This window comes from Aegilops tauschii, chromosome 3, assembly GCF_002575655.3.
Source record: "Aegilops tauschii subsp. strangulata cultivar AL8/78 chromosome 3, Aet v6.0, whole genome shotgun sequence".
In the NCBI taxonomy this organism is placed as follows: domain Eukaryota; kingdom Viridiplantae; phylum Streptophyta; class Magnoliopsida; order Poales; family Poaceae; genus Aegilops; species Aegilops tauschii.
The window spans coordinates 128,890,519-128,913,446 of record NC_053037.3 but is presented as its reverse complement, the minus strand read 5'-3'; the positions used below and the strand labels follow the sequence as shown (position 1 = coordinate 128,913,446).

General features: G+C 49.3%; 1 protein-coding gene and 1 pseudogene across 2 annotated transcripts; one reads left to right on the top strand and one right to left on the bottom strand.

Annotated features, from left to right (window-relative positions):
• Positions 1–1,391: 1,391 nt before the first annotated feature.
• On the bottom strand, positions 1,392–21,792 carry LOC109784804 (tRNA (guanine(37)-N(1))-methyltransferase 1). 2 transcript variants are annotated; one of them, XR_012204441.1, is made up of 10 exons: positions 20,973–21,792; positions 20,664–20,762; positions 16,530–16,649; positions 16,273–16,439; positions 14,545–14,618; positions 14,106–14,248; positions 13,360–13,471; positions 2,402–2,474; positions 1,878–1,987; positions 1,392–1,779 (listed from the first exon to the last, which is right to left on the bottom strand). XR_012204441.1 is itself a non-coding variant. In XM_020343407.4 (9 exons), exons 1-9 carry the CDS (start codon positions 21,726–21,728, stop codon positions 1,633–1,635), a joined length of 1,728 nt encoding a protein of 575 aa, XP_020198996.1. In that variant the 5' UTR covers positions 21,729–21,792; the 3' UTR covers positions 1,392–1,632. The 2 variants fall into 2 exon arrangements, 1 of the variants encoding a protein (XP_020198996.1); XM_020343407.4 differs by lacking the exon at positions 2,402–2,474.
• On the top strand, positions 3,253–4,265 carry LOC141042302 (uncharacterized; annotated as a pseudogene).
• Positions 21,793–22,928: the final 1,136 nt, after the last annotated feature.

Sequence of the window (22,928 nt, the reverse complement as noted above, 5' to 3'; positions counted from 1 at the left end):
ACAGAATAGCCGTTACATGTGCCGGCCCATCTGGAGGAGTTTTCAGCTATGCTTCAACTATATGACGCAGGCTGAGGTCGGCGAACCCTATTTGACGCTCGCGTGCGTCCATCTGCTGCGCTTCCGCTGAAGCGCACGAACGAGCAGTGCGAACGGGCCGGCCCATTTCGGGCGTTGAAGCAGGGCCAGGCAAACGGTTTTAGGAACCTTCTAGAGGGTTCCCTCGACCGTTTTTTCATGTTTTTTTTCTTTTACTGGTTTTCGGTTTTTTTTTTCTGTTTCTTCTGTTTCTGTTTTCTATTTCTTTTATTTTTTCCTTTCTTTCTCGTTTATCCTTTATCCTTTTCCTTTTTATTATTTGTTTTAACAAATGTTCAACATTCCAAATTTTGTTCATGATTTCAAAACTTGTCCACAATTTTAAAAGAAGTTTTTATACAAAATTCACAATTGTTCAGCGTATATTAAAAAAATGTGCAATGTATACATAAAAATTGTTCAACATATATCACAAAAATGTTCAATGTCTATTTCAATATTGTTCAGCTTATATCACAAAAATGTTCAATGTGTAATTAAAAAATGTTCATCATATATTTACAAAAAATATTGAATGTATATTTAATAAAATATTCAGCATACATCACAAAAATATCCAATGTGTATTTCAAAATTATTCAGCATGTACCCAAAAATGTTCTTTGTCTATTCGAAAATTGAACGTCGTATATTTACAAAAATGTTCAATGGTTGATTTTTTTTTTCTGGATCTGTCACGGCGTAGTGTTCAAAGAAGTTTGCGCAATCAACTAACCACAAAAGCTTAGCAGCTCAACTGGTGGAAACCGCATACTCGCCGTCGCCAGATTACGTGTTAGAGCGGTTTTTTGTACTTCTATTTTTAGTAGCGCTTCGCTATCACGCCACCGAATGGGCCGGCCAATTCAGTTCGCGCCTGCGCGAAAGCTGGTACTTTTGACGCTAGCGAGCGTCAGCTAGGGACTCCCGCTGGGGTCATTCATATAGGAGTGGCCGACAATACCAAAGCGACCAGGGATAAGGGAAAGGTTTGGGGCAGTGTATGGTGTTTCATCATGAAATTTTACACATATGTGGTATACATCCATATGAATAGTTCGGAAAAAATCAGATTATTTGGAACTTTGGAATATGATTTTTCATTCTTTAGAAAAAAAATGGCTCACTAGAGCCGAGCACACAACTTCTCTTCGTCTTATGTCCCATCCCTTTAGCTAAGTTAGCTCTTAATACAGGATCATTTAAGTCTGATTTCTTTGTTATTGGGATAGGTGAACTCTTTAGGATCCATCCCCCAAAGGAACCGGACATGAGAATTTATCATCATCCGGCTCAAGCAAGAGTGAAAGAAATAAGACCGCGGAAGATCCTTAATAGAATTAAGGTTTATAATGACTCAATGACTCTAGGCAAGAAAAGCTTTATCAGATTCTCTTTTCCGAAGTTGCACCTACAACTACTCATTGAAAATAATCCTATTCTTATGGGTAAATGCTCAATATCCAAGTGGGCTTACAAATTTGATCATGATCAATTGCTTTGTGGATTGTCTCATGTCAAGTCTAGTCTAGCAAGCCATCTGATTACAAATATTTAGCAGGTAATGTAATTCGCCTTTGCATATGCGACAGATTCTGGAAGGGTAAAAGACGCACAGAGCATCCATTTCCCAGGGGCAACAAGCCGTACCCTGTGCATTTCGACGCCCATCACACTGTCACACAATGCTAGATTTATCCTCTGCAATTTGGGGCATATGTGTTGATTTGGTAACACAGATAAAGAAATAACCGATTCCAGTAGAACCGAATACTGTTTGAGCTAAACATTGTATTTACCTCATGAAAGTCATATTCAGGATCCTCGGCTTTGGAGAATCCATACACATGGATCTTTGGCATGGCGATGTGTCCTGTTTGTCTGTTTCTTAAGATTCCTCTGAACACATCTACAAAAACAAGAGCAAAATTATAAGAACATTTTCCTCCAATTTTTCAAGAACATATATTGATTAGAATGAACAAAGTACATGTTTTTGGAAACACATTGGCCTGCGAAAATAATAATAAGAGGCAGGTAATTATTTCCTTGTGAGAGTATTTTCAACAATGCCTCTTCTTTCTTCGACTTCAAAAGCCATATTGCCAGTGTTCTAAAACAAGGACTTATGCGTCTGCTGTCCCTGCTTTATATGGATATATGGACTTGGAATGCCTTGTCCCAGGACAACTAATTTGGAATAGGCTCGTCAAACATATTCGGTGTAAATCAACATCTAGTTAATTAAATCCCTTTACAAAAAGAAATGGTACGGTGCTAGTAGCAATAACATGATAATGGACAGCGAGTTCCAAATTTGCACCTTTGGTTTACAGGATTCTGAAAACGCGGGAATAAGGAAAGTGTGAGATTCAGATGTCATGCATGTTGAAATCCTACATGAATTGAAACACATATGGGTCATCAAAATTGTTCGATGTCGTCGCAAAAAAAAGCACAGGAACTTTCATGTCATAGGAACAAAGCAAATCTTCCATGAGGTTGCGCCAATGGAAATATTCCTTCAAAATTGCGTACAAGGTAGACAATAGGAAAATCCCTGCAGTTCATAATCCTACAAGCCAGACAAGCATCAGAGGAAAAAATCCTCATGAATAGATCCTCTGCAATTCCTATAAAATCCTATGAACCAAAGAGGCCGGCCTCTATTTTTCGAGAAAACACAAAAGAGTTTGCGTTTCATTTCATTGAACAGGAAGAGAACAGCAGTACAGGTACAACCTCCCAGGAGGAGGGACACACGCACACACACCATCGTCCTCACCGACGAGCAGGTGAGGAGGTGCTACCAACTACAGACCGCAATGACGAAAGGTCTTGCCTTGTCCAGCCTCCAACCATGAATGGCGAGGAAGCTAGACACAGAGCCTCAAGGCCGCGTCACAGCTGTTGCCAGGCGCCTCCGAAGAAGACCGCATCTCCAGGGCTGTCCGAGCCAACGTACCTTCCACCCATATGTGCCTAGGAGATGGCAGGTGGATGGCAGGACCCAGCCAAAACTAGCGAAGCCATCGTCTTGGACATGCCGGCGCAGGCGTACATTGCGCCCCGGACGCCCACGCTCTATGCTGCAACCCTCATCACAGCATCGCATTACCAGCAAACCTCGCCGGAAAGACCAGGGAGGCCACCATCTCCAGCTGCCGCGTCAGGGACTCCAAGTGCGACCCAAGCAGCGCCTTCAAGAAGGGAACGGCGCTGCGACGCCGCCGCTGCCTTGTCCAGAGAACCGGACCAAGGGTTTCCCCTAGTGCTCGAGGAGAGGATCCAGTCCGGGCCATGACAGCGCCTCCATGGAGGTAACGGCACCTTCAGGTGTCGCCGTTGTCAGCGCAGGCCATCGCCGCGCAGGGATTTTGCCCAGCCAAGACCAGAACCCCAAACAGCCGAAGCAGAGCAGACAGGAGACGGGGAAGCAGATCACCGGAGAGGACCACCAGCACTGAAAGGGAAACCACGTATCGTCACCGTCAATGTAGGGAGGCACAAGCCAGTGCAGAGTAGCAACTGCCGGATGGCTGCCAGACAAGGCCAGCCACCGCAGGGGGACGCGTCGAGCAGGGCTAGTGGCACCGTCGCGGGGACCTGCCACATGCACCTTGCCGTCGCCGTCCATGGCCGCCGCCGCACCGGCCCACAGCCTCCGCCGCCCGGATCCGCCGGGGCACAGCCAAGCAGCCGCAGCCGCGCCTCCAAAGGGTAGCACCGCGCCGCCCACGTGCTCGCCATGCCAGGTCCAGAGGCCCGACCCTCTGGATCTGGGGCCGCCGTCGCGAAACCCTAGGCCCGAAGAAGCACAGCTCCGTCAGCCTCGTCGAGCCCCACGCTCCGAGGGGGGAGGCCGCCTGGGAGCGAAATCCTGCCGCCGCCGGATCCGCCAGGGCTTTGCCCGGCGGCGGCAGGTGGAAGGGGAGCAGGAGGGGAGGGAGCGCTCGGGGGCTGCGTCGCCTCCAAAGTCGCCCGTGGGGAAGGCGGCGCGAGGGGGGGGGGCTTGACATTCAATCAGGCCGACCTGTATGATTCACAGGATTACCGAAACACAGGATTGAGCCAACACCATGCCATTTTGAATACTAACCCATAATATATGTTACTACAACCAATAACATCTTATATATGGGATAGAGGGAGTACATGACTCGAATGGTGTTTGGGAATCCTCAATCCTCCCACAATCCTTTGGAAATCCTTCAAATAAAAGAGACCCTATGTACAACTTTGGATTTAAAATCCTAGAGAACAGTTGATATTAGCTTGTGTGCCAAATAATTAAAGTATAATTCATATCGAAGAATGTAATTAGATGATGCCTTCCTATCAGTTCAATATTTTGTCCCCCATTTAACTATTTGGCTTCGTAGTTTTCACTGAATAGTTGTTATCCGGACAATGATGCATTAAACAATTTTCTTTTGGCAAACGTCAACTGTGATTATATTGAGCACAAAGACTACAGAGTTACATCCAGAATTACAAAGTGAGCAGCATGAAAAAAGGAAATTACATGTATGCCCCTCATAAACTGTGACTATATGCATTGAACACCATGCCTCAAGAAACATATCTCCAACTGCCAGTGGAGCTACAGTCAACTGGCTGGGCAGGCCACAGCCCAGGTTGGCTCCAACGTGGCTCCGCTCCTGCCAACTGCCACCGCGACACTCCCTGTCTTCCGCGCATCCACACAGGCTCCTCGTCGCCAAGTCTCGCCGCTGGCAGCCACTTATTAGCCTATATGCCCAAAAGCAACCCGTGGCCGCCGACCGAGGAAAATTGATCAGCAACAATATCTTGGCCACCACTGGCGAAACAGAGATCACGTGCTTCAGACCTGGTCACCGCCGGCAAAACGAGGATGATGACGGACAGAGTGTCTCCAAGCAAGGAGGGAAAGGGATATACATTGTTGCCAATGAATTTGTTGAACACCATGCCATAGCGATCGAAAGGGCTAAAAGAGCACCCGAGACGCTCAAAATGAAGGATGATACTCTTGGACCTTCCGATGTCAACGCGTCCACTGGGAAGAGAAGGATAGAAGGGCTCAGACAGCCACAGCTAACAGCAGATCGAAAAAGCACCTGCACTGGGCATGAACTTCCAGCCCGAAGGAGAGGAAGGGCATCTCCAGCGCAAAGAGAAAGCATAAGAAGCATTGCCAGGGAAAAGAGGAAAGGGGCTGTGGATCTGAATAGAAGAGTATGCTTCTCTCCTGAACAAACCTTCCAAAACCAGACAGAAGCTTAAGCGAGGAACAGAGAACTCGCCGCAGATTAAAAGCTTTGAGTATCCAAACGAGTCAATGTCGCCACAGATGACAGAGAAGTACAAGCACAGGTCACCAGTGTCCGCTGACTCGGATTAGGATTTCTCAACAGAGAAACGCAGATCAACTTCTCATCAATGCAGAAGATAAGGATGAAACCTTCTGAGGCAAGGGCTGGAGCCAAAGGCATGGATTAAACAGAGCAAACGTGCCGAGGCCTGAAATCAATCCGCACTAAACTCTTGGAAATCAAATTAGAAGCAAAGTAAGCAGGTCGTCGGGGGAAAAGATGTGGGATTTCAAGATCAGACAACCAGGTACAGAAGCAAGAACAGAAACAGGGGGGTTTAATGGACACAAAAAGGGGGAGAGAGGATGACCACAGGCTGCTGGCACAGGCCCAAGCTCCGATCCCCATCAGCAAGCCAAGAGGAAGGAAGAAGAATTGAATCCAGCAGAGCAGATGAGGTTATTGAAGGGATACCAGGCAAACTATGGCAGAGCTGAATCTGAGGAGCGGCGACGCCGAGAATAACCATGACCAGTGCGCAGAGCCGCCTCCAATCCACAATCAGCACCGAAAAGCTGCCGTTTAGGAAGCAAACTAAGCGGATTAACACAGGGGTCTGGAATGCCGAGACGCGCTGGCAGAGAAGAAGAGAGAGGCAACTGGAATTGGGTGAAGGAAAACGAGGGGAGAGAGACAAGACAGGAGAGAATGTGTTTCAATCCCTGTTAAACAATATGTATGTATTTGCATGAAATGAACCTGTTATTGTCTTGTCCCACGGGAACTGGCTCATTTGGTCCTAGCCACCGGTCACACACTAAATGTTTCAGATGGTGAAATTCAACAGATATTTTCGTCATCTATCATTGGGTACTAGTACGAGTCATCCCTAAGAAATGTTCAGAGAACCAACAACCACACATAACTCTCCGCTTTTTTAGGACGCAGACATTTCAGAAGTTAAACAACCTCTCACCCTGTTGTTGTTTGTATCGGCATAGTAACCGTCGACGGGTGATTGTCGATATCGGAACTACGATGAACTCCTAGATTGTTTGGCCAGGGTTGAAATACTCCACTCATTCCATGCAACACGGCAAGGCAATTTACCCGGGTTCGGGCCACCGCGAGGTGAAACATCCTACTCCTGCTCTTGTGTTCTTGGTGTCTATTGATCTTATAGAATTTCAGCTAGCCTATTACAACCTGCCTACTACAAATGGCGACGGCTCCAGCGACCCGGAGTCCGAATGGCCAAAAAGGAGGCCATACCATGACGTGCGCCACTGTAGGCTCACCTGCCCTCCAAGACCTCCCATCAATTGTCTCCTCACCAAGGTCAGGACACATCCATACACTTGCCCACTCCGACACGCATCCTGACGTCGCACCTGCCACTGCATGGTCTTCTTCAGTCATGTCCTCCCTTTGTCCTCGGGGATGATTGGATTTCACGGGTGGTCCTTGCTCCCCAAGGAGGGGAGAACACCCAATGACGGATCTCTCGGGCACCCCTTCAGAGTCCGTTTAGCTGGACCTCAGGTACGGTGGCACCATGGTGGCTTCCCCGGGAAGGACCCAAGGGAACCCCGCCGACAGTAGCCCCCGGCCCCACCACTCGGGCATGATTGCATAGACAACGGTTGTTGTGGAAGGGTGGGTGGGCCCACCATAAGGGGGAAGCCGATGCCGGCGCCATCCAGTTCACACCAACAGTGGGTGCTACCTTAAACGAGGCGTCTCCTCGATCCTTGGGCACGCACCGTTGAACCGCCATCCACCTCCACGAAAAGCGGACGTGGAAGCAATAATGGGGGAGGGACTTCTAGTACGAGAACCCCCCCCCCCCCCCCCGCCCCTCTGTTGCATATAACCAGGCGCTCCAATCTCGCGGGTCATCCATTGGTTCCAAACTTTAGCCCAAACCAGCACATCCGAACGCGCCTTTGGTCTTCATCTCTCCCTACTAGGGTCATGGCCCCTGCAAAACCTTCCTCCAAAGCGGCAAAGGCAAGGCTCTCGGTGCCTCGCCGTCGTCCACCGGCAGTGTTCCCCCCTCTCCGCCACCTTCGCCGCGGTTTGGGGACGCTCTCCTCCCCAAATCTCGCTTCCCGAATTAGGAAGCGCGAGATGGGATGCGGCTGATGATTGTTTCTACCGGCCGCCCTCGAGCAATGGGGGTTCTACCAACGACTCTCCCACCCCGCCCGGACGCCAATGAGACCATGATATTCATGGGCCATATTGTGGCCGGCCTTCTCCCCTCTTTTTCTTCATTGCCATCTTGGAGAGCTACAACATCTACTCTTCACCTCACCCCCAATTCTGTCCAATTCCGCCGTGATCTTGTCCGCCTTCGCCCATCTGTGCGAGATGTTCGTCAGGGTTATGCCCTTCGTGGCGCTCTTCCGCCACTACTTCACTCTCCGCATGTCAAGCGGGGAGAGCGCCGTTGGTTGCTGCTATTTCCGCTTCCGTAATAAGCTCGACGCCCAATACATCGATCAGACACTCCGGAGCAAATGGGAGGAGACCTTGGCTGAGGAATGGTGCTACATCAAGCCCCCCCCCCCCCCCCCCGCCTGCGGCAACCTCGCCTGGCGCTTCCGCTTGCTGAGTCCTCGGACGACGAGCAGCTGAGCCCGATCACGACGCGGATCATGGAGCTCAAAAGGCGCGGGTGCACTGTGAGATGGTGGTGGCGGATTTCCTCCACCGCCATTTGATGTTGCTGCAGGACAGTAACTGCCCCGCGCGGTAGTAAACCAGAATCGAGGATGTCGGTCACATTCCCCTCTAGGGCCCGACAGTGTGCTCGACCTTGGGCAGCCCGGTGCATGTAGCTCCCGCTTGCGCATGGTCCGGGGAAGGGACCGACCACTTTGGGTCTATTGTACGCAGCCTTTCCCTACATTTCTGTAAGAGGCTGTTTCCAGGACTTGAACCCGTGACCTCATAATCACAAGGCAACAGCTTTACCACTGGCAGTTGCTCAGCTCGCACAAGAGCGCCACCCTTCTGGCCAATGTCTTGCCCCTTTGCGACGATCCCACCAGCACCATGATTCGTCGAGGACTTCCTCGACACTCGCGGAATACGAGCACTAGCAGACCAAAATCTTGTGACCCGCCGGCGACGGGGCCAACGGTGTAGGGCCAGCATGACCCTGCCGCTCGCCTGGGCCACCCGAAGAGACCACACCAACAAGTTCCGACGACAGCTCCCTCCCCGTCGCCACCCGCCCCAACCGAGGGTCTGGAGGGAGAAGATGGTCAGAGCGGCAATGCTTCTCGATGGGTTCATCGCCTGGTCGCAGGAGCTTTCCGATCCTTTCTCTTTTCTGTGACTTGGAACTTACGTCGAGGAGCTGCTGACATTCGTCATACCACCCAGGCTGGCCAAGAGGGTGAGGGCTCTTTAGCCCGGGGAAGCCACATCCGGGACCGTCACAGCCCCTGAGCCCCTGAACACCCCCGCGAATGACGCGAACACGGAGTTCCCGGAGGTCCCCTTGCCTGTCGGGGATCCCAGACTTCCTAGTCCTGACAGCATGTCCCCGCGCCTGACATGGAGCCCGAGCACCCAGGGGCTGGGGACAACGAGGTAGAGAGGGCACGTGGGGAGGCCTTGGAGCCGGCAGTGAAAACCGAGGCATCCTTGGGGCCAAAGGTACCACTTGCAGAGGCCAATGGACCCGAACAGACCCCTTCACTCTCGACGCACCATGAAGGAAACAAGACCCCTGGGCCCATGGCGATGCCCCTAGACGACGCGACTCAGGAGAAAGTGACGGAGGAAGCCTCCGCGCCGCCTGGGTCGCCGAAGATCGCGACGGTGGTCGGAGTCGCGGACGCGACCGGTGTGGGAGATGATGCGCCCTCCTAACCTCCTCGGTGTTGACGAGCACCACCCTCGATGCCACGGACACGAGGAAAAAGGCGGTGGAGACCCGCAGAGTGATCCTATCAACTGGGGGTGCGGAAACTATCGGTATGGGGGAAAACGCCAAGGCCGAACCTGAGGATGATCCCCTCTTGTGGCCCCGATCGGAGACTTCTCCATGGTCGCCGCGGGGGTAGGAGTCGAGGAGGATGGGAACCTTGAGAAGGTTGCAGCGGATTGGTGTTGAGGCCACAGCAGCGGCGTCAGCGCCATCCCCAGAGGACGTTACGGCCAAGGCTTCGGCGATGGAGATGGCAGGATCAAAGCCCCTCCAAGGAATTGACCGAGCGCTGTCAGGGGCAGGGTGATGACTATGCCCGCCGCCGTGGACGGGAGCAGGGTTGGGACGCCGCCCTGACCATCAGGAGCCTCGATGGCGACGCCGCCTGGGGTTGTCGCGGATCCATCCTTGCTTGATTTGTGCATGCCCAGCAATACCAGGCACGCACCATCTGGTGGTGCATGGCCGCCGCCTCCCCCCAACGAGCTTTTCGATCGAGGCCACAAAGCTGTGTGGGAGCTTGAACGGTTCTTCGCCGAGGTGGCTGCCCTTGAGGCAGAGTTCCAAAAACGCCTGGCCGCCACCCATGCTCGTCTCTCTGCGGACTCTGAAAAACTCCAGGCAGAAGGCCTTTTCCCAGAGGATCCAGGAGGTCGTCGAGCAGGAGCAGGAGATTCTCTCTGAGGCGCAGCGCCTGACTGCTTTCGAGGCAGATGTCCATGTGTGTGGGATGAAGTGATTGCCCAATGCAACGCCTGTGTACTTGAGCGTGAGCAGTGGGCGTCCCAACGGGAGGATCTGATATCCCTTCGTGAGGCTGCCATCCGAACGAGGAAGAGCTAGCCCAGTAATCGGTACAACTCTCCAAGGAGAGAAGCCTCAAGGCACGGGAGCTCGAGCTCGAGGGCTTTGTCGAAGCTCGTATTACCGACGTGTGCCGCTCCTTCGATTCAAAACTCGAGAGCCAGGAGCTTTGACACCAGGAGAAGGTTTGTCGCATAGAGAAGGGGCAGGCAAAGAAGAGCCGCTACACCGAGACCCTGGAGAAGAAGCTGGTGGCAACCAAGAAAGCTCGGGATGACCTTGGTGCCCTCCTGTCGATCAGCGACCACGCCAAGCAAGACCTGTACAAGGAGGTTGAGCCAGCGTACCGAAGCGGAGGGGCACAAGGAGAGGGCTGACACCCACCAACGGTTGTACCGGGAGCTTAGCACGGCGAGGACGGAGAGTCTTGTCGCGTTGCGCCTCTCCTTTAGCCGCGTGGATGCCGACGTGATGGGGGCTGAGTTCGAGCTCATCGTCATACGCACAACAATGGAGGGCATTGTGGGGATCGCAGACGGCCTTGAGAGATTTGCAACTGGTCTTCGTGCCTTCTTCACGACCATCCGACAGGTGACGGACAAGGAGTGTCGCGGCCTGGCCGCCACGGTGGTTGAGCACGTGCTAGCCAGTTACCACGATCGCGACTCCCAATTTACGGTGGAGCCAACGCACCTGGGGCCGGTACACGAGGCGGCAACTCGTGATCGTGAAGCAGTCTGGGCCGTCGCCACGGAGGTTGCCCGCCGCTTCTGTCGTTGTGAATCTGCGGGGTCGGGTGGAGCCACTGTCGAGGCTGACGATAGTGCCCAGGGGCACTCCTGAGTGCGCTAGTGCGCACCACCTCCCTCACTCTTTCTTCTTGCTTCTCGGGCCAGAGAGCTTGTGTAAAAAAAACTTATCGCGCGACTCTTCGCTACTTCATGGTTAGTGTGCATTTTCTCTTTTATCTGTAATGAACGTGGAGGTTCGGCTGTTATTACAAACAGCCATTGACATCCATCCTCTGCGGTATCTTATGTCACTTTTCCCCCCACATCTCTTTGGGCCCCGAGCACGTGTGCCTGCCGCGAGATGCCTAAGCCAGACTTGAAAGCAAAACCGAGGAGAGCATCGCTTCTCAGGGGTGTTGCACCCCCGGACGCGCCTGTCCAAGGGCGCCCTTTCTGACAGGTAGCGTACGGCAGTGAGCGGAATGACATCAAACAAGCAAACTTGGGCGAGGGAAAAAACTGCAAGATTTTGTCCTGTGAGGTTTCTGCTTTCGGATCAGGCCCCGACGTTGTCGCGGCTCAGCCTAGGTCGCCTTCTGCACCTTCTCATGTGTTCCTACACATGCAGAAAGTGCCCTAACGGCGGCTATTATGCCGCTGTGAGGTCGGCCATCACTTGGGCTGACCGATCAAACTATCATAGAGAACACCAGGTTCCTTTAACACGTCGCGACACTGCCCGAGAGAGCGCAGTGGTGCCCGAGGTCAACCCCAAGCACAGTCACCTTGTTGCCATGTTATGGGGAAAGGCCATGCATTTCTCATGCTAGCTTGATCATGGCGAGCCTTTTGTTGAGACCAGGGCCTACAGCTGGCCATAGACAATGATCTGCCGATAGGTGAAGACCCCAAAACTAATGCAATGCATAATCGAAGGAGAAACATATGGGTGCACACATGGTACTTCTGCCCGAAGCGACCCTTCAGGACCACGTTCTTTGTCCTCAAGAGTCGAAGCTGCCATGCCTGGTGTCACGGTCGTCCCTGAGACGCACAGGGTCCCTTGCAGGGACACAAGAGTCAAGGGAGCCCCCGGGGCCTATGCCAACGAGCTTTGAAGTGCCACCGCCGTATTGCGCTTGTGAGCCGTCGCGCCAAGGCGACGACAGTCGCCACGAGCGGGGGGCGCACCCCGCACGCGAGTTGCCACGCGCGCCGTGATGTTGCTCCACCCTTAGAGATGCCCCAGCGGGTTGTCGGCACTAGGCGTCGGCATCGCTACACGCGTGGTTCTCAAGCTGGCATGTTTGCTGGAGAAGATTGGAGCCTTAACCCCCCACCTAGCGCGCCAGATGTCGACGGGTGATCGTCGATATCGGAGCTATGATGCAACTCTTAGATCGTCCGGTTAGGGGTTAAAACACTCCCTCACTCCGCGCAACACGGGAAGGCAATTTACTCGGGTTCGGGCCACCGGCGAGGTGTAACACCCTACTCTTGCCCTTGTGTTCTTTGTGTCTATTGATCTGGTAGAATTTCAGCTAGCCTATTACACTGCTACAAATGGCATCTGCCCCTTTTGTACTTGGAGGGCCCTAGCGATTCGGAGTCCAGACGGTCAGAAAGGAGGCCATACCATGATGTGCACCACTGCAGGCTCACCTGGCCTTCGAGACCTCCCATCAATCGTCTACTCACAAAGGTCAGGACACATTTCATACACTTGCCTACTCCGACACGCATCCTGACGTCGCACCTGCCATAGCATGGCCTTCTTCAACAATGTCCTCCCTTTGTCCTCGGGGATGATTGGACATGACGGGTGGTCCTTGCTCCTCAAGGGGAGAACGCCTGACGGGGATCCCCCGAGCACCCCTTCAGAGTCCGTTGGGCCAGACCTCAAGTACGGTGGCACCATGGTGGCTTCCCCAGGAAGGACCCGAGGGAACCCCGTCTTTGACCCCGCCGACAGCAACTAGGCCATGAACTTTAGGTCTCAAAGGAAGTCGAATCCAGTACTAGGACCACCAGAGCAAGGGCCTTTCTTTGTCACATCACAAACAAAAGTATTTATGCTTCTACTCTGATAGATTTTACAAATTTGTGTTTACAACATGTTTCCTCAACTATAGAAGTTCAATCTAGAGCAGCGTGTTCTTCATTTCACATGTTAATTTTCCCTTAGGTCAAGCTGGCTACGCAGAAAGCTGCTCATGTGCCAGAGCTGTGGCTTGCAGACTAGAGCAACTCCAAACAGTCCAAACAAGCGCACTTTTGTTTTTCTCGTATATCTTAATAAAACATAAATACCTAAGGTGATGAGAAAGAGTGAGCAACGGAGGAGACATAGGTTAACTCAGTGCATATGATCCTTTGCAGTATAATTTCCAAAATCCCACACAGCATGTTGAACGAGGTTTCACCCAGGAAAATTATTAATAGTAAAGCCAATCCGGCTTACACCATTAAAAAGAAAATAGGTAACTACTCAGGAAAGTACAATCACCTAAAAATTCTGCAGCATCCTTGGGCAAATTCATTACTACTTGTGTGACTGGATGCACATGTTGGCTTGAGTACATCGCATTAACAAACCTTCTGGCATCCATGTTATATACCTGGTTAACAGAAGATTACTAGCAACTTTCACCTCAAACTCATGAAGACGCAAAAAATACTAAACATTGAATTATACCTGGCATATACTCTCGTCCATACCAGAATACTAATGCTAATTATGCTAAGAAAGAAGACTGAAAATAACTTAGATTCATTCATCGCTTCATTGATAATGGAGTATACGTCCTCCTTTATATACGGATTCTGATCTTATCCCCTTGGACAGTATCTTCAATTCTTCTATGGGATGTATAACTAAAAGCTAGGAACAATATTTATCAACACTAGTCAGCATGGTAGGTACCATACAGAAGATGGCCTGCTTGGCTTGAAGGGAGGAGATCATGGACTATGAGGAAGAGCCTTGGGAAAAACCAGATTGATCTATTTTATTGCTTAATTCTGAAAGGTAGGTCAACTACCAAATAGATAGTTATATTAGCCCTGATAGAACTCAATAGTATATATCTAATAGATAATATAATTTTATCCAAATAAATACTGCAGCTAACTATAACGACTAGCACAGCTAATGCTAATAAGTGGCCTACATCTCCCACATAGATCTAGACAAACAAAATAAATGCACTGGTGCTACCCTAGCATATTTTGAAGTACAATTGTGGCAATTACCTCAATTTTTCTCTCAAGTTTGTTAAGAACAATGTTTTGCTCAAGGTACTCGACTGCAGCTGGGTTTAGGTCATTTGCATAAACATATTTGACTTTTTTTGCAGCTGAAATTGCTATTGGCCCAACACCAGAGAATACATCACCTGCATGAGGATAAAACATCAAATAGTTAGTTGTGCAAGGGGAAGCAAGGTTAAGCGAAAAGCTCAGTTTAGCGAAATGGTCAGTTTCAACACGACATTAGCAACATTAAGTTCTATAGTTTATTGACAATTATTCTACAACTTAATGATGCATGAATTAGGGCCAATATGGGCAATGTAGCCTGAGCGGAGTTCCATCATGTTATATTGTGGGACTACGAAAACTAAGTTCAGTAAACTAACACCAGCATTCACCAAAACTATATATACTCAAAACAAGCAGAGCTGGAACTTACATACAACATCAGAATTTTGAAAGATATTGTTGACAAGCCTCTGCCTTTCTGTTGATAATCTAGAATTCCAATAGCTGTACCAGCCATCATAAGTCATTAATATTGGAAAGAAAAACATTATAAAATTGGAAAACAAACAAAAAAATTAACACTTAATCAGCGCTACTACTTAAGGAAGATAAAAACATACTCCCTCCGATCCATATTACTTGTCGCTCAAAGGGATGTATCTAGCACAGAAATACATCTAGATACATCTATTTCAGGGACAAGTAATTTGGATCGGAGGGACTACTTAATTTTAGAAACCAGGCACGAGCAAGACACAAGATTATAGTAACAGGTTTTCAGGTTCAGACATTGTGTCAACAGCATAGAGTATTGTGTATTCAGTGCTGCCGTCTCCAGTTCTCCACTCTCCAAGGCCCAAGCAAATGGAATTCACACTTCAGAAACAAGTATACTTTGAACCAGACACCGTCTCCCAGTTTTCCTCAATAATATTGAAGGCAATTTTGCTCCAATGACAACAATCTAAAAGTAAGCTGCTTCTTTCATCCGGAAAAAACTTTTATAAGCCACTATTTGCCTGTATCACGCTTGATGAATTAGGATCCTTAACCAAGCAATATGTCATTTTGTGAAAATTACTGACCCACCAAAGCATCTTTTACTACTGTTGCAATTTATGACGCTCTAGATAAATTTTGTTTGTTAACAGCCCAGTTTGGCCCAGCAATGCATGGTAGTCTGGTACTGACCAAATCAAGCCTAGGAAGCCAGACATATTAATTAAGTCTAATCCTTTCGTATTGGCGAAGTGTGGAAAAAAGAACCATTATTGTTTTTGCTCCTGAGGCATTAGAACTTGCCTGATTTTGCACCATGCGTTAGCAAATCATTTCATGCCTATCTGCATGCTACTCCTTCCGTTCAGAAAACAACATACTGGACATTGGAATGTTCTCCAACATGTAACTTGAGCATCACTTTTATATTTATACCCTAGGAAAAAATAGTTAACTAGTAAACAAAAATGTATGTCCGACAAAAAGTATTACCAGTTTCACATACCCATCTTATGTAGCTTTTATTGGTGGTAAAAGTTAGAATAATTAACTAGTACATGTTATGTCATGTTTTTTAACAGAAGCAGTAAATCCTCATGATGGACATGAGAATGCACTACATTTTCAATTGACCTATTTACAGTTTTAGACGCTAGGCATACCCAAGGTTATCTAGATTAGGATGAATTTGACAAAGGCTTGACTTCTTAATAGCTTATGAATAAAAAAGGAAAATTAGGGTTTTTTAACAATCGTGACTAGAAAAAAGTAGCTTCTTAGCCACTAAACTATGGCACAGTAGCACATCATAAAAACTGAAAGCTTCGCATTAATTGCAAATGAACTTGTATCCTTTTATGCTAACAATGAAACTAATGTTATTGTGATTTAAGATTTAAGAATGACATAAATTCCGAAATGTGGACAGAACAAACAGAACAGGTGCGGATAAGAACATACACTGTAAAAAGATCAACTTGAAAACAAAGGCCACTCTCAATCTCTATTCACAGCAACACATCATAAAAAACGAAGGCTTCACATTAGTGAACTTGCATCTTTTTATGCTAACAATTCACTAACTTTATTGTGATTTAAGAATGACAAAAAATTCGAAATGTGGCCAGAACAAACAAAAGAGGTATGGATAAGAACATACACTGTTGCAAGATCAACTTGAAAACGAAGGCCACTCTCAATAACTGTTGTAACAAGGGAATCGTGGCCAGCTAAGATTTCAAGTTGCATAGTTCTGTAATCATTTTGAATAGCATCAATCTTATTGACAACAGTTTGGATCTTTGGCTTGTTTTTGTCTAGAACGACCTGCATGTCGAATCAAGTTGTGTTCGAATTAAAAAAGAAGATCCAAAATATGGTTAAGAAACAACATACCATTATGTACTCAGAAATTACCTGAGCTATAAGTGTCTTATAAGGTAAGTGTTCATCCCTCAAGTTCAAGTGGGCAATATGTCCTACTGTCTCAAAGCCTGCAGGAATGATTATCCCTTCAGGAAGTAATGCCTCCAAGACCTACACAACATAAACTGAAATCAAATTATTTAAACAATATACAAGGTGCAGAACAAGGGAGAAAATAATGCAAATTCTTCATGTGGATCACATAGATCATGGAATGGACAAATAATGATGCGAGAACATGATAGTTTTAGTCTCATATTTCCAGAACATTCACGTGAATATCTGAATTTATAGATATTTCTGTCATGATGCATTAGCTTCTGGACAGAAAACAAATGCCGCAGACTTGCCATATCAGTAGAGAAATATTAGTCAGACAACACTTCATAGGTGGCAAGTGGCAACTATCTGACCATATCTTTTTTCTTGCCAATACGATGACGCAAAAAGATATATTGATCGCATTTTCTGTGAACACATCTCTGAACTAAGAACTGAACATTACCACAACTAGAAACTGACCCAGTGTAATGACAGTTAAATCTACCTGAACAGGTTGATGTTTTTCCTGAATCCTGAATTTGCAAAGGCAGTGTTACCTGGACAACACAAGCATCAGATGCAAATACAAAATAGAAGCCCAACAATTCAATTTCCACAAGTTAGGGTTCTAGAACACCCACAAACTTAAAAAAAAAAGCCAATATACTAGAATTAATAAAAAAGGCTATTATGCTAAATTTCCATCAGTGTCCAGTTGATATTTTCCTTTAACCTGGGGAATACTCTCACGACACCGGCCCCTGTGTTGCTCTAACCTAGGGGACTCGGGCCGTGAACCAATCCCCACAGCTGCCCCCCCCCCCCCCCCCCCCCCCCCCCGACCTACTCCTTCCCATCGCCGCTGGCGAAGACGCCCCCAGGCAAAACCCATGCAGCTACAGCGGCAGCGGGGCTTGGTCAGCTTGTTGCAGCGGCGCTGCGCGCTTGTGGGCAGCAGAGCTCACAGAGGAGACGCCACGTCGTTCTATTGAACTCAGTGGAGAAACGACGGAGTTAGACTAGCGGCATGGTTAGCGTGCGGTGGCGGAGGCTCTGCAGCCGCGCGTGGGCAGGCTGGGCTTGCAGTGGTGGCTGTTGTGGGCGCACGACGGGAACGCAGAGCTGTGTGGGCGTGCTGGTGACCCAGATCCTAGGCTCGGCAGCGCCGGTGTGGTGTTGTGGGCTGGGGCCTGCGAGGAATGGTTGTTGAGGGTGCGTTGTAAGCCAGAGCAGCAGCCCTAGGTCAGTGCATCGCTGTGGTCCACAGATGATGTCGACTGCTTATATGTAGCGGCCGGAGAGACCTACAGATCCAGATGGAGGTGTGCCAGCACGCGCCTTCGAGGGCATGGCGGTGGTACATTGGGGCATGAGGTGCCATGGTGGTTGCTTCCTGGGATTGACGGAGTGGTCGATGATGCCGATGGCTCATTGTAAGTTGTACGGCCAGGCTGGTGCGGCTATTTTAGCAAATGTATCCGAACTTGGTGTGAAAACATAGCTCTGACCTTAGTCGGCCCTAGCGATGACAGCGCCTTAGGTGTTGTTCCCCTCCTTGGAGGCATCATCGCAGAGCTATGATCTCGCTCCTTCTGATGGGATCTTAGCTCCCTGGGTGAAGATCCAAGCTCTGGTTCTAAAGAAGCAGGCGACAGCCTCCCCATGGTTGGAAGGGCCTCAGGTCTCCTCCCATTGTCAGTTTGCCGGTGGGGATGGTGGATGCGATGGGAGGAAACCAGGGCAGCGGCTTCCGAAACCGCAATGTTTCAGAAGCCAGAGCAGCAGCTCAACCGACGTGGTGTTGTAGGATGTCGGATCTGCTAGCTTGGGTGACTTGTGCACAGCCTTGGGGCCGGTGTGTGCGCGTTACTGATGTATCAGTTTTCCTATTAAGTAACAGCTCGAAGAGGAAAAACATTTACAAAATAGAATGAAAAGAGCTTTACAATGGCAATTTTTTTCCTTCATTAGTAAACTGTGGATCCTAGGAAACTGTCAGTTCCTTGTGAATCTTAATGTTTGTTACAGAAGCTGAGTAGTCTTGCCATGCCTAGGTAACACTGCCCAAAGAAACAAAATGTATAACTATCTTTGTTTGATGCTGGAGCAAGTTTGTACATCAGCTTCAATGTACTTGTGAATTCTGTTGGAAATAAGACGCAACATGAAGCCAGTTTCAGGAGTTTAAACCCTCAACACAAATCATGCTCAAGTTTTTGTAAAGGGGGGGGGGGGGGGGGGGGGGGGATTTAGATTGTAAAAATAATTTTTCTCAATTGCTTAAAGGGAGCAAATGCATCAAGGACGGAGCAGGCCAACTCTTGGTGAAGGACGAGGAGATTAAGCATAGATGGCGGGAGTACTTCGACAAGCTGTTCAATGGGGAGAATGAGAGTTCTACCATTGAACTGGACGACTCCTTTGATGAGACCAGCATGCGTTTTGTGCGGCGAATCCAGGAGTCTGAGGTCAAGGAGGCTTTGAAAAGGATGAAAGGAGGCAAGGCGATGGGCCCTGATTGTATCCCCATTGAGGTGTGGAAAGGTCTCGGGGACATAGCGATAGTATGGCTAACCAAGCTTTTCAACCTCATTTTTCGGGCAAACAAGATGCCAGAAGAATGGAGACGGAGTATATTAGTACCAATCTTCAAGAACAAGGGGGATGTTCAGAGTTGTACTAATTACCGTGGAATTAAGCTGATGAGCCATACAATGAAGCTATGGGAGAGAGTCATTGAGCACCGCTTAAGAAGAATGACAAGCGTGACCAAAAATCAGTTTGGTTTCATGCCTGGGAGGTCGACCATGGAAGCCATTTTCTTGGTACGACAACTTATGGAGAGGTATAGGGAGCAAAAGAAGGACTTGCATATGGTGTTCATTGACTTGGAGAAGGCCTATGATAAGATACCACGGAATGTCATGTGGTGGGCCTTGGAGAAACACGTCCCAGCAAAGTACATTACCCTCATCAAGGACATGTACGATAATGTTGTGACAAGTGTTTGAACAAGTGATGTCGACACTGACGACTTCCCGATTAAGATAGGACTGCATCAAGGGTCAGCTTTGAGCCCTTATCTTTTTGCATTGGTGATGGATGAGGTCACAAGGGATACAAGGAGATATCCCATGGTGTATGCTCTTTGCGGATGATGTGGTGCTAGCTGACGATAGTCAGACAGGGGTAAGTAGGAAGTTAGAGTTATGGAGACAAACCTTGGAATCGAAAGGGTCTAGGCTTAGTAGAACTAAAACCGAGTACATGATGTGCGGTTTCAGTACTACTAGGTGTGAGGAGGAGGAGGTTAGCCTTGATGGCCAGGTGGTTCCCCAGAAGGACACCTTTCGGTATTTGGGGTCAATGCTGCAGGGGGATGGGGGGATTGATGAAGATGTGAACCATCGAATCAAAGCCGGATGGATGAAGTGGCGCCAAGCTTCTGGCATTCTCTGTGACAAGAGAGTGCCACAAAAGGTAAAAGGCAAGTTCTACAGGACGGCGGTTCGACCCGCAATGTTGTATGGCGCTGAGTGTTGGCCGACTAAAAGGCGACATGTTCAACAGTTAGGTGTGGCGGAGATGCGTATGTTGAGATGGATGTGTGGCCACACGAGGAAGGATCGAGTCCGGAATGATGATATACGAGATAGAGTTGGGGTAGCACCAATTGAAGAGAAGCTTGTCCAACATCGTCTGAGATGGTTTGGGCATATTCAGCGCAGGCCTCCAGAAGCTCCAGTGCATAGCGGATGGATAAAGCGTGCGGAGAATGTCAAGAGAGGGCGGGGTAGACCGAATTTGACATGGGAGGAGTCCGTTAAGAGAGACCTGAAGGATTGGAGTATCACCAAAGAGCTAGCTATGGACAGGGGTGCGTAGAAGCTTGCTATCCATGTGCCAGAGCCATGAGTTGGTTGCGAGATCTTATGGGTTTCACCTCTAGCCTACCCCAACTTGTTTGGGACTAAAGGCTTTGTTGTTGTTGTTGTTGTTGCTTAAAGGGAACAAATATATTTCTGACTTCCAAAAGAAAAAAATATAGAAGTACAGATCTGATGTAAAAAAAAGTTATGGTACCTCATTCATTGGCCAGTAATCATAGAACAGGGTTAGCTGACATTGCACAAGCTCATAGGCAAAAGGTCCACCCTGGTTGGCTTCGTGTTCTAACACAACCTGCAAAAGTGGTAACTAAAACCAGTAACATATCTGCAGTTGAATAATGTATAAGGATGTACAATGTGCTGACTGCTGAGCACCAGCGCATATTGCCCCAGTCTTCATTCAGCCATTGTTCAATCTCCACAATAACATTCAATAGGAACTTCCCTAAGATGTGTTTCTACACTGAACAGATACTGTTACAAAGGCACCAGATATCATCACCTTGACGGCCTCCGGGAGCTCATCAACTCTCCTATTGGCGTGACCCTCATCCAGCAGCAGCAGCCGGGTGGGCTCCCCTCGCCACGCGCCCTTCCCGAACCCTTCCTCCCCGACTAACCCCTTCCATTCGTCTTCGTCGTCCTCCCCTCCCTGCTCCAGCACCTCCACGACATAGACCTTGTCTTTCTCGTGCTTGGTCTCCTTGCCGCCGGCTGCTCTCCCCTTCATCTCCCTTCGCGTCCGCCCGGCGGGCCGTGACATCTTGGCGAGGATGGGGAACTCCACGAAGCCGCGGGCATTGAACTCGCGGGCCAGCTTCTCGCGGCGCGCCACCGCGGTCGGCGGGAGGGCGGAGGAGGACCCGGGTGACGTGGGGAGAGATACGAGGCCGTCGCCGTCGTCGTTGGGGAGACGGGCGATGTTGCGGACCCGGGGCCAGTTGAGCAAGTGTCCGCGAAGGCGGCGCTCGAGGGACGCGCAGGCGGCGGCGGGAACGCGGAGGGCCGCGAGGTCGAATGTGCGCGAGAAGGAGAGGGGCGCTTCGGGAGGATGGCCGGTCGTTGGGCGGCCGCGGCGGAGCGAGGGGCCGTGGGGAGGAGGTTGGGGAGGCGGGGTAGGGGCGGCTTGTGAGGTGGAGGCAGTGGCGTAGAGGGATTTGGGGTTGAGGCGGAGAAGGACGGGGCCAGAGGTGAAGCGGCGGAGGCGAGGGAGGAGGCGGTGAGGATGGAGTCGGAGGAGCGGCGGCGGCATCGCCATGGAATAGGGGGTGAAGCAGGGGAACTGGACTCGGATCAGGTACAGGTTAGAGCAATGGTATAATTTGTCCTGAAGAAGATCAGATCCGTTTATTCTTCTTCTTTTTTGAGCTTGATGATCAGGTCCGTTTATTCGAAATCTCTCCGACCCTCCCAAACCTGTGCCATTTTTTTTAGGGGTACCTGTGCCATTTGTTGGGCACGCCTATACCTCGCCTGTAGCGAGTTTGTTTTTTTGGAAGAGTGCCTCGCCTCAGCGCCCCATGTAAATGAGCTAGGCCCCAGTGCGGGACAGTACACACTGCCACACACCAGCCACGTTATGTACTTTTTTATTTTTTATTTTAAACTTTTCTTTATATTTCCCAAAAGTAAATATATATTCCAAATTTACTTACTGAATTTTCAAAAGTCAAAATAGCACGATAAAAAATGTTAATGCGGTGTTAAAAAATATTCATGCAACTTTTAGAAAATGTTGATAACATTCAGAAAAATGTTTATACAATGTAAAAAAATCACAAGATTCAAAAAAATGTTCCGTACCATTTAAAAAATGTATGCGGCATTAAAAAACTAGTCATGCCTCCAAATTTCACCACCAAGCCCGTGGATTCGCCTCCCCTTTGCATGTCGCTCCAGCAGCGAGGAGGGGAAACCCGGTGCCTCCGCTCCAGTTAGGGTTTTTTAGTCCTTGCATGTGCGGCGCCCGAGAAAATGGCGGCGCTTCTTCTTTGAGATTGTTTTCCCAGGGCCGGCCCTGGGCCAGGGCAGCAGGGGCGACGGCCCGGGGCCCAGCCAAATTAGGGGCCCCGACCTAGTGTGCTGCAGTGTATATATAGATATGGGCCTTGATGAAATGCTAAATAAAAACGAAAGATTCTGTAGGCAGGGAGGCCCATCTCTAGCAGAAGCCCAACTGCCAAGAGGCCTGAAGGCAGGGAGGCCCATCCCCAGACACTCGAGGCCCTGGCCATCAGGGAGGCTTTAGCTTTGTCAGTCGTCCAGCGCAGATAGCAGGGTTTCGGGACACAGTTGATGTTTGTGGGCTGGCTGACCTGGGGTACACAGGCAGGAGTTGGACTTTTGAAAAGAAAATATCGGGCGGTGCCTATTGCAGAGTGAGACTTGATCGGGCTCTAGCAAATGCTGACTAGACGAACCTGTTTCCTAATGCAAATCTGCAACATCTAACTGCAGC

Bases quoted from the DNA above. Each gene is read 5' to 3' on its own strand.
- LOC109784804 (XM_020343407.4), bottom strand. From the start codon at position 21,728: ATGGCGATGCCGCCGCCGCTCCTCCGACTCCATCCTCACCGCCTCCTC. The intron at 20,763-20,972 runs GTGATGATATCT...CCACTTTTGCAG, and splicing joins AGCTCCCGGAGGCCGTCAAG to GTTGTGTTAGAACACGAAGC. The intron at 14,249-14,544 runs GTAAGTTCCAGC...ATCCTCATGCAG, and splicing joins TCAAAATTCTGATGTTGTAT to GTGATGTATTCTCTGGTGTT.